This window comes from Leptonychotes weddellii, chromosome 14, assembly GCF_054177405.1.
Source record: "Leptonychotes weddellii isolate Sample4059 chromosome 14, ASM5417740v2, whole genome shotgun sequence".
Classification (NCBI taxonomy): domain Eukaryota; kingdom Metazoa; phylum Chordata; class Mammalia; order Carnivora; family Phocidae; genus Leptonychotes; species Leptonychotes weddellii.
Window position 1 is genome coordinate 73,908,483 of NC_138382.1, and position 11,406 is coordinate 73,919,888.

Sequence of the window (11,406 nt, forward strand, 5' to 3'; positions counted from 1 at the left end):
CCGGGAGTTTCTAGGCGCAGCTGGGTGGGCGTGGCCTCAATACCCCAATCCTACTGGTCAGTGAGGAAGATGAAAGGAAAAGGGGCGTGGCCAGGCCGCCGCGGGCCTCAAGGGACAGGTGGAGTCACAATGAGAGCGGAGCGCGCAGCCGCTGTCCCCACCCACCTCGGGGGGGCGGGGCCTGAGCTCGCAGGGTGCGCGCGCACCTCGCTTTTTTGACCGTTCGCGGTCTCCGTCATAAGATTCCGAATACCTGGCGGACCTGAGGGGCCGCTCTCCCGCCCTCGCCCTGGACCCTCCTGCACTGCATACTCCCCCGAGGCGGGGACCCCGGACCCCAGGGCTCCGGAGGTGGGCGAGAAGCGGAGAACAGGCCGAAAGGGCATCCCTTCACAGCCCCTTTCCTGACTCCCTGTATCCCTGCCCCAGACTCTCTCGTCCCAGAGATCACTTCCGTCTACCCCCATCTAGCCCTCCACACACTCCCCCCTCTCAGAGTCTCCCCTTCCTTGAGCATCCCTACCCCGATCCCGGACCATAGCTGCCCCTTCCCAACTCCTAACCTCCCCACACCCCTTTCCTCCCAGGGCGGACCCTAGGTTCAATCAGCCTTTTTCCCTCGTATTCCTCTCCAGGACTCAACCAGGACTTTCCAAAAGTTGCCGCGGGGCCTTCCAATCCCCTGTGAGTATGCCTGTGCACCGCCCCCCCCCCCCCCACTTTCTGGCCCTCCACCGGGGAAGTCAGTGCTGCTCCCAGTTCTCCTCCCCACCCCAGCCCTCTTCAAGCCTTCCCCCAGCAGACCTTGTTCTGCTGAGAAGCTCCAGGTCATTTCTCAGTGCTTCCCCTTCTTTTCCTCCCTGCCCACCAAGCTTCAAAGAAGCGGCAGCGTCCTGGCCTTTGCCGGTGCTACCCCAGGCTCTCCCAGTGGGCTCTGTCTCTCTTCCTTCCCGACAGCACCACAAGTGGTTGGTTGTGAAAACACCACGATCCCCTCCCCCACCTGTCCCACCCCACACAGAAACCACCCTCATTCCCTCGGACGTGTGTGCTCTCTCCTGCCTTGGCCATTTCGATATACTGTCCCCTTCTGGAATACTTTCCTTCCAGCTCTTTAGCAAGGTGATGCCTGCGCATCCTTTAGAGCTGAGAGGTCCCTCAGAGAAGCTTCACCCCCACTTCTGACTCAGTCCAGTTGCTCATTTGGACACTCCCTTCACACACTGTACTTCACCTTAAAAGCACTTTTCAGGCTTGTCGTTAGTTGATTGATTATTTGTCATTCACCCATTCATCTGACACATTTTATTTAGTGCCTACCACGTGCCAGGCACTGTTGGGGACACAGTGAACAAAACACCGGCCCTGCGCTCGTGGGGTTTAAACTCCAGTGGCGTGAGGCCAGCAATGAACAGAATATTATTAATGAAATGTATATGTCAGGTGGTGATGGATGTTATAAAATATCAGGACAAAAGAAGAGTGAGCCATTGAGGAGTGACCATTTTAGGCGGGGTGGTCAGCGAAGGCCTTCCTGATGAAATGTGAATAGAGCTTTAAATGGAGATATCTGGAGGAAAAACATAATTATTGGGTGTTTTATATAAGTTCCGTGAAGGCAGGCGCCAGGCTTGATGTCTTATCCATTGCTGAATCCCTGGAGCCTTTGCCAGTGCCTAGCAGATAGTGCTTACTCCCTCTCTGTCAACTAACTGATTAAAAGCCTCTGTCCTAAGAGTAGGAACCATGTCTTCCTTGGCTTCGTCTTGTATCATGTGTACACGGTTGACCCAACACACATTTCCTAAAGATTAGCAGTGTACCGGGCACTGGCCTTTGCAACTTTTAGAGGCAGAGAGGGCAAAGATGAACTGCAGCCCCAGGGAAGGGGTTTGTTACCCAATGAAATTATCAGCCCAGCGACATCATAGACTTGAGAGGAGCATCCAAGAAGTAGACGTGAGGCAGGTTATCTGGGGTCAGGTTAGGGGCCAGGATGAGCCCTTTAATTAGGATTGGGTGTGGCTAGGAGTGAAAGAAAACCCCAAATAACGGTGGCCTAAACAGACCTCAGGGTCCCAGGCCTCTATCTTGCTCCACTGCACCTTCAACAAGGTTCTACCTTATCGCCCAAGGTGCTGTTCAGCTCTTTCATTACATCCACATTCTAGCCAGCAGGAAGGAGGAAGGCAGGCCAGAGAAAGGCATACCCTCTCCCTGGAAGGACAGTTCCCAGAACTTGTGTACATGATTTCTGACTAACTTCCACTCACCAGAACTTAGACAGCTACATCTAATTCCAAGGGCAGCTGGGCAATGTAATCTTATTAGGGGGTGGGGGTGTCAGTCACCAAGCAGAAGGGGGGGCGGTGGTTGTTGGGGACAACTTGTAGGTTCTGAATTGTGGATAATGGGTCAGTCTGGCTGATGACTTTATGTGCCACTCAGCGGCCATCTCCCAAGTCTGGCCAGGCTGATGGGGCCAGCGAGGATTCTCTGCACCTCGACATTCAGAAACTGAAGGAGAAGAGGGACCTGCTGGACAAGGAGATCACCCAGTTAATATCTGAGTAAGTCTCACTGGGCTCCTCAGCATGCTTAAGATAACTTTTAACCGGAGGTCCAGTAACTGAAACCCAGCCACACTAGCTTAGCCTAAAACCAGGACCATGCCCTGCCGAGGGATTCAGCATGTCAGCAGCCTCTCTCGGGTAGGGTGTGGTCAGACCTGGGAGGAGCAGGAACTAGGGAGCAGAAAACTGTCCCTAGCAGAGGTTATCACTTGGTCCCTCTCTGCCTCTTCCATCTGCACACCGACTCCATTCTCTCTCTGCAGGTGGGCTCTGCAGGGCCTGGAGGAAGCTGGCTCTTCCACAACTCCTGACTTTCTCACACCTCTTGCTCCAGCCATGTGGCACAGACTGAGCAGCCTTTGAATGTGCATTTCACACGGGAGGGGCTCTGACTAGCCACTCATGTGCCCATCTGTGAATCCCCCTGCTGTGGCCCAGGTCACACAGTACCAGCATGGCTGCGAACCACTCCCTAAGGGCACAGGGAGATTGGCCAGGAGTGAGGGGCTAGGCAGATCCCCTGCCCTACCGTAAGCTTCCTGAGGGCAGGGTCTGTCTTGTCCCTAGTAGGTCCTTAGTGAACATTTGTGTAGTTTTTTTTTTTTTTTAAGATTTTATTTCTTGGGGCGCCTGGGTGGCTCAGTCGTTGGGCGCCTGCCTTCGGCTCAGGTCATGGTCCCAGGGTCCTGGGATCGAGCCCCGCATCGGACTCCCAGCTCCGCGGGAAGCCTGCTTCTCCCTCTCCCACTCCCCCTCCCCCTGCTTGTGTTCCCTCTCTCGCTGTGTCTCTCTCTGTCAAATAAATAAAATCTTTAAAAAAAAAAAAAGATTTTATTTCTTTATTTGCCAGAGAGAGTACAAGCAGGGAGAGTGGCAGGCAGAGGGAGAGGGAGAAGCAGATTCCCTGCTGAGCAAGGAGCCCGATGTGGGGCTCAATTCCAGGACCCTGAGAGCCACCCAGGCATCCCATGAACATTAGTTAAATAGATGCCTTCTGGGAACCTGGTGGCGCAGTCGGTTAAGCATCTGCCTTCGGCTCAGGTCAGGATCTCAGGGTTCTGGGATTGAGCCCCGCATCAAGCTCCTTGCTCAGCAGGGAGTCTGCTTCTCCTTCTGCCTGCTGCTCCCCCTGCTTGTGTGCTCAATCTCTCTCTCTCTGACAAATAAATAAATAAATAAAATCTTTAAATAGATGCCTTGTTACTCTCTGAACCTTGGATCCTCCTCCGCTTTCTTAAAGATCCTCTCTCTCTCTCTCCACCCCCCACCCCAGAGGCTACAGTGTGGATGAACTGGAGGACCACATCTCCCAGCTCCACGAATATAATGACATCAAGGATGTAGGCCAGATGCTGCTAGGCAAACTAGGTGAGCAGCAGGACCCGAGAGGAGCAACCTTCTGAAGGAAGGAGTCCGCATCTCCCCGGGTGTCAGGATTTTGCTCCTGGGCCCTCCAATTGCCAGCCTTCCCGTCCTTCTCAGCTGGCCCCCTCCCCGAATGCCCCGAAGCAGCTGTACAGCTCTTACAGGAGTCCCTGGGGTCTCTTCCCTCAAGTGTAGAGCCTGCTTCAGAGCCCCAGGCAGGTTTGAGCATGAACTTGCCTACCTGCTCGATTGCGGGCTGTGGTTCCTGGTTTTCTGGGGCCTACTCAGACTGATTGCTACACCACCCTTACCTCAGGTGGCTGACTCGCTACAGAGGCAGAAAGTCACAGATGGGTGACTTTGTGACTTCAAGGAGTATTCTGTTCTTCCTTGAACAGTCTGACTATCCAGAGGGCTCGGCCAAGGCACAGACACCTATGTGCCTAGGCTGGTTAGGACAGTCCACTTTGGAAGCAAGCAAAGGCATGGATGGCCTCAGTCCGGTCACCTGGCTGGGGCCGGTGGGCACTCCAGCGTTCAGCACCCAGTGACTGTTTGGGACAGGGTGCAGGGCTGGGATGTCTGCCTGGTCACTGCGGGAGTTTAGCACTTCCTGTAGAATTGCCTATCAGCATCCGGGAGTCTGTGGCAGGGAGGGCTTTTCTGTTCCAGTGGGGAATGGGTCCCGAGGAAGGAGAGGAGGTAACAGGAGGAGGGAAATACAGATGGAGGAAGGAGGATGATCAGGCCCCAAGGAGAAAAGAGATGAGGGGACCGTAGCCTGGTGGTTAAGGACATCCCCTCTTGTGAGACAGAACCCAGCTTGAGACCTGTCTTTCCAGGCCCAGGACCTGGAGAGGACAGGGCAGCCTATCCTCTGAGGTTATATATACTGAACACCTACTCTGTGCTGCTCTGCAGGGTGTGGGGCACTCTAGTGAACCAGACACCTGGAGGACCCTGTTCTCATGTGACTTAGGTTTTGGTGTGTGGGGGAAGGGAGGGGAAAGGTCAGTAAGTAAAGGAACACAAACAAAGGAATTATAAAATGTGTTAAGTGCTATGAAGGAAACAGGCCAGGGGTGCTGGGTGGCTCAGTCGTTAAGCATCTGCCTTCGGCTCAGGTCATGATCCCAGGGTCCTGGGATCGAGCCCTGCATCGGGCTCCCTGCTCGGCCGGAGGCCTGCTTCTCCCTCTCCCATTCCCCCTGCTTGTGTTCCCTCTCTTGCTGTGTCTCTCTCTGTCAAATAAATAAATAAAATCTTAAAAAAAAAGATAAAAAGAAACAGGCCAGAGATGGAGAAGAATATTGAGGTATGAACAGGGTGGCAGGTGGGGATGAGCTAAGGTGGTCAGGGAAGACCTCTCAGATCCCTTCCCCTGGGAGACAGAAAGGGTCTTTGAGGGAGCAGGAGGGATGGTATCACCAAATGGCCAGGGCACGACCCCTGGGCCAGGCTAAGGAGTGAGGGTTTTCAGCAGGCCCCAGGTGCAATGTAAATATAAATTTACATTTTCAGCAGATGGCTCTAGGTGCTCTGTGTGGAGTCCAGCAGAGCTTGGTTTGACTCCTCTGTCAAGTGGGGTGAGGGTTCAGTGAGTCTTGTTTGGGGTGGCCAAGCAGGGCCCACAGTGGTAGGGTCTGGAAGGAGTAGCAAGAGGGTATCTCGGCCAACTAGGGGAGCAAGAAGAAGGTGCGAGAGTGGGTCCTGGGTAGGTCAGGCCTTTGGCCATTCTCCCTCCCACTCCTCCCACCAGACACACATCTTTTCTTCTTTCTTTCCTTTCAGCTGTGATCCGAGGTGTCACCACCAAAGAATTATATCCAGAATTTGGCCTGGATATGAATGACTGAGCCAAGGCTCACAGCCCTTTGTCCACAGCCCAATGGGACAGGCAGATTTGAACATGAGAGGCAGTGAGAGCCCGTCCAGCACACGCACAGGCTTCCCAGCGAGGAAGTGTCAGAAGCCTTTTTCTAGAGAGCTTGATCTGAGTCACAAGGGAGCCCAGAGAAGAGACAGACAGCGAAGAAGAGCTGTTCCCTGCTCCAAGTTTCCTGAAATGTCCCAGTGATGTCTGTGTGTGTGTGTATGTCTCCCATTTGTAAATAAACATACAAGCAATCTTGGTGTGAATCTCTATACTGCGAGTCCCTCTCCTCCGGTAGCCCCCTAATCTTCCCCGGGAGAAAGAGAGCCTGCCTTGGATCGTAACAAGCTAACATGTACCAAGTACTGTGCTGTGCACCTTACATCCATTATGTCTCAAGCCTGAGTCCCATCCCATGAGAAATGAATATTGCTCTCCCCATTGTACAGATGAGGAAATTGAGGCTCAGAGAAGCAAAGTGACTTACCCAAGGTCACATAGCCAGTAAGTGGCAGAGCAGGGATTCAAGCAAAAGTCTAAGTCTGAAGTTTATGGTTTGCAATATTGCCTTTCTGGGTTGGGGGGACAGGCAGGCAGGAGCTGAGCGTGAAACAGCGACGTTGGAGGAATTCGTCCCGTGTGCGTCCATCAGCACAATGAAGGTTCCAGTCCCGACTGTAGTCCTCTCTGCCAGCCCGGGGCAAGCTGTCGTTCCTCCCTTGTGTGTTGTTTATCCTGATCCACCAGCACTGGCAGAAGTGAGACAAGTGTTGCAAGTGCTCGGTGCAATCCAGAATGGCAGGATTTCACACTGAACCCGCCAAGTGTTCTGACTGTCCCAGCTGCTCATCTGGCTGTCCCTGCTGGACATCTTCTTAAGATCGTAGGTGTGACAGCAGTGCTTGAGGGCAGGCCGTCGTGAGGTGAAGTAAGCATAGTTCCCAAAACCGGCCATGTGAGTCAGGCCTGGGTGTGGGTCCCTGCCCACTTGGGAGCTGTGTGACCACAGGCCACCGACTTGGCCTCTAAGCAGAAATAACAGCAGTACTGTATGCAGTGGGGCAGTTAGCATTAGCTGTCTCAACAAACAACCCCAAATCCCCATGGCTGAGCACAAGAAAGCTTTATTTCATCAAGTCTGATGAGGGTCTGGTAGCCCCCCTGCGTTTTAGGGCTTTGCTGCTGGAATCCACAGCAGGGAGCCGAGGGAGGGAGAAGACATCAAGTCTGAGTCGACTCGTCCCCTGATCAGCAGCCATCACTCCTGCTCACAGACAGTGGTCCAGAACCAGCCACGTGGCGGAAACCCACTAAGGGAGACTGGGACTGGGAAACGAGGGTGAGCACCTCGATATTTGGCGGGGACTGGCTGCCGTCCGAGCCACAAGTGTCTAGCTCCCAGTGCCCCAACTGCGCCCCTCTGTGGCTGGCCTGACCCATGCCCATGCTCCGGCCCTGTTCCAGACCGTTCTAGACGGCACACATTCGTTTGCATCTGCATGCCCTCGTTGATGACCACGAGAGCCAGGGTGCATTCCCATTTGGGGGCATTTCTCGCCATTTCCCATACCTTCACATCAGAATGTCCACAGGTTTTCACAACCACCCAACGAGATAGCTTCCATCAACATCCCAGGCTCAGCGAGCGGAAGCAACTTGAAGTCACACAGTGGCCAAGCGAGAACAAGAGCCCAGGTCTGTCTGACTCCAGACCCCGGCCTTCTAACCTGGACCCCACACCATGAGACCTTCGCTGTTTCTCTTCCCAGACTGGGTGCCCTTCGAGGACAAGACTGTCAGATTCATCTCGAGTGACACCTTTTGCGCCTGCACCCCACACATCCTCAGTATTTGCCTAATTGAATGTGACCCTGATCCCATCCTCTTAGGTCCTGGGGGAGAGCTGGTGATCTAACTGGAGATGGGTGCAGGATGGGGATGGGCTTTCTGAGCCTCTCACATGTCTGAGCTCCTACACAGCTATCACCTCAACTGACTTTTCCCTTTCAGCTTCCTGAGCCACATCATTTTCCAGCGGAGGAGGAGGTGGAGAGGTTAGCAGCCAGGCTTGGGGTGGGGGGAACCTCCAGAAAGCTGGCTCGTTATGCCTCTGTCCACACTGCGTCTTTCAGTGCCAGGAGCTGGGGAGCTACGGCCTCTGGGTCTCTGCTGTGCAGTGCTCACCTGCTAGCAGAAGTCAGGGGTCTAAGAAATGATGACAATGCAGTTTGGTCGAAGGCTGTCGTGGATTACAGGAGCACATTTGAACAGCACCTAGTTTGGGATATTGGGGAAATGTCACAGGGTAGAGACACCCATGCATGTACTGGGAGTCAGCCAGGAAAGAACGTGGGCAAGTATTCCAGGAGGGGAAATGACATTGACAGAGGCCCTGAGGCCAAGATCTTAGTGGACCCAGGACGGGCGCTGGGGACTCAATTTGCTTGGACAGCGATTAGAGACAATTTGCTGACTATTCACTTGGACTCTTGGTGCAGATGGGACCCTGCCCCAGACACAGTCATAACCCAGCTCTGCGTTTGGGGCTGATCTTTTTTTGCAGGGAGATGGGTACATTTTTTTTTTCTGTAACTCACATGTTTTATGATTTAACTCTTATGATTTGAAAAAAATCCAATAAAGACATTATCTCCAATGATGACATTAAAGGAAGACACATAGGGGGCGCCTGGCTGGCTCAGTCGGAAGAGGGTATGACTCTTGATCTTGGGGTTCATGAGTTTGAGCCCATGTGGAGTATGGAGATTACTTAAATAAAACTTTAAAGAAATAAAAATAAGGGATGCCTGAGTGGCTCAGTCGGTTAAGGGTCCGACTCTTGACTTCGTCTCAGGTCATGATCTCAGGGTCCTGAGATCGAGCCCCGTGTCGGGCTCTGCGCTGGGCGTGGAGCCTGCTTAAGATTCTTTCTCTCTCCCTCTCTAAAAAAAAATAAAAATAAAAATAAAAGAAGACACATAGGAAAAAAACAACAGGGAATGCACCAAAATAATAATAATGCTTATTCAAGATGGGAGGATTCTTGGTGTTTTCTCTTTTCTCATGTTTTTCTCTACAGCAGCCATGCTATCACACGGGGTGGTTCTGCTGCCATAGAACCCGCATCCCCACACCTCCACCTGCGGATTCTCTCCTTTCTCAGTCCAGCCAGTTAATCCTGACCCTCCTGTAAATAATCCTTTCTTTGCTTTGTTTTATTCCTCCCCTTTTCCCTTAACTCCATACTAGTTATCTTGCTTGATTCTAAACTTATCCTTGGGGCACCTGGGTGGCTCGGTCGTTAAGTGTCTGCCTTTGGCTCAGGTCATGATCACAAACAGGGTCCTGGGATCGAGCCCCCGCATCGGGCTCCCTGCTCAGCGGGAAGCCTGCTTCTCCCACTCCCACTCCCACTCCCCTTGCTTGTGTTCCCTCTCTCGCTGTGTCTCTCTCTGTCAAATAAATAAATAAAATCTTTAAAAATAAGTGAATAAACTTATCTTCAACCTTAATTCCAAATATTACTAGAGATCATTTTTCCCTGGACCCTCGCCTCTTTACAAAATACGGAAAGCCTGGAGTCCCAAGACCTCTTGTGGCTATGTACTTGTGTTCTGGCAGTTGCCCTGAGTTGCGTTTCTTCTGGAAGGTAACACATGGCACTAGAGCAGATTCCAGGTTCTCAAGCTGAGAATGAATGAGTACACTGCCAGAACTCCCCAGACCACGGAGGATGCTGGAAAGGAAAGCATCATCTGGATCCATTTCCTCTTATGTGGGGTCAGTTCTGCCCGGTGTCATGGCAGGCACAGGCCTCCAGGGGGCAGTGTCCGCCCAGAGAAGCGCCCGAGGCCAAGGGCGGGGGAGGCAGTTCCTAGGAAGGCTTCACTGGGAAGGTCGGGGCCTGCAAAGCCACTGGCTGCAGACCAGATCCTCAACGCGCCCCACACAGAAGTGGGGTTCTCTCTGGCAGCACCCCTCCCAGGAGTCTGGAGTGACCCCAACCCCCCCCACAGGCGGTAAGGAGCCCACTGGCTGTGCCATGTGGATAGTGACGGCTGCCGCTTCTCAGGGTGCGGCTCCTTGGCAGCCGAGGGTACCTCTAACACAGACCTAGTTTGTCTGATCACATCTAGTGTAAACCTGACTCAAAAATATTTATCATCCAGCCCCTACGGCACGAACACAACTTGTGTTGTCCTCATTCTCGTCATCCCTGAGACTGAAAGGGGTCATTTCTCGACAGCCCGCCCTCACAGAAGCAGTGTCACCAAATAGCACCCCACTTGAGCTCTGCTCAGAAGGGGATGCGTCGGGGAGGCAGAGAGGGGAGGAAGGCCAGGGGCCCAGGGCTCCACTGTGGTGGGAGAAGAGTGCCTGCAGCCACACCCCCTCCCCGGATGCCCTGGAGGCGTTGTGATGAAAGTTCTGGGTCAGGTGGTCGGGGACTGACAATGAGGTGAAAGGTGACAGCCACACACTCAAACCAGTCATGAGCAGGAGGTTTCCCCAGAGAAGGGGTTGATGGTGGTAACAGCTACCCTTTACGAAGCACTGTTGGTCAGGCAGAGAGACAAGCATGTCACTGGGCACATCCTGTCCGCACCTCCCAACCACGGAGTGCGTTAGGTGGAGTCTCCCCATTTCCAACCTGCAGTTCATGGGGTGGAGTGACTTGCTCCAGGTCACAGGGCTGATTAGTAGCTGCGCTGTTGGACCCCAGAGCCTGGCCAACGGAGGCCGTCCTGCCTCCCCAGCAGAGGCCCAGCCTCCCTGGAGTCTTTCACCCAACATCATGCATTAACAAAAGGAGGAGTTAGAACTTGAACCCAGAACTCTCTGAGCCCTTAAAGTCAAGGTCTTAACCACAAATCTCTGCTTTGCTTCTTAGAAGTTGTATCTGCCCAAGCCCTGCCCTGGTGGCCAGGCCAGTGGCCAAAAATGAACAGTTTTGGCCTTGGCCTCTGCCTTGGCCCTTTTCTCCTAATTCCTCTGAGCAGGAGGCTTTGCTCCCTTCCCAGGGACCCTCTCATTCCTAACATCAGGACAGGACCAGATCCTCTCCTGACCTTTAGCTTCCTCAGCCTCTTGTGTTCATCCCAGAATCCCAAAGGATCTCAGCTGGAATAACCACCATAGCAGCTAACACTGGGAGAGCGTGCTATGTGCCAGACCCCAGGCCTAGAGCTCAGCATGACTACTGCCTCTGTTTGCCGGGATTCCTAAGAGGTACATACTTATCTCCATTTTCCAGAAGAAGCAAGTGAAACTCAGAGAGTTTAAGTCACTTTCCCAAGGTAACACATCTAAGAAGCAGACTCAGAGGTTAAAGTTTCCAAAGACATGCTCTTTAAAGTCCAGGTAATAATTTCCAAACCTCTGATTATCACAATTATCTGAAAGGGCTTTTAAAAATAAAGATTTAGGTCCCTAACTCCACCCTAGGGATTCTGATTTTGTAGGTCTGGGGCAGGCCTGTTTTTTTTTTTAAGATTTTATTGGGGCGCCTGGGTGGCTCAGTCGTTGGGCATCTGCCTTCGGCTCAGGTCATGATCCCGGGATCCTGGGATCGAGCCCCGCATCGAGCCCCGCATC

The 11,406-nt window shown here is 53.1% G+C and overlaps 1 protein-coding gene across 1 annotated transcript; it reads left to right on the forward strand.

Annotated features, from left to right (window-relative positions):
- The first annotated feature begins 69 nt into the window (after positions 1 to 69).
- SWI5 (SWI5 homologous recombination repair protein) lies at positions 70 to 6,066 on the forward strand. Its single transcript, XM_081802656.1, has 6 exons — positions 70 to 118; positions 243 to 351; positions 636 to 684; positions 2,449 to 2,570; positions 3,847 to 3,941; positions 5,730 to 6,066. The coding sequence occupies exons 1-6, from the start codon at positions 70 to 72 to the stop codon at positions 5,792 to 5,794; spliced, it is 489 nt and encodes a 162-aa protein (XP_081658782.1). The 3' UTR covers positions 5,795 to 6,066.
- Positions 6,067 to 11,406: the final 5,340 nt, after the last annotated feature.

Bases quoted from the DNA above. Each gene is read 5' to 3' on its own strand.
- SWI5 (XM_081802656.1), top strand. From the start codon at position 70: ATGAAAGGAAAAGGGGCGTGGCCAGGCCGCCGCGGGCCTCAAGGGACA. The intron at 119-242 runs GTGGAGTCACAA...CTCCGTCATAAG, and splicing joins CCGCGGGCCTCAAGGGACAG to ATTCCGAATACCTGGCGGAC. The intron at 352-635 runs GTGGGCGAGAAG...ATTCCTCTCCAG, and splicing joins CGGACCCCAGGGCTCCGGAG to GACTCAACCAGGACTTTCCA.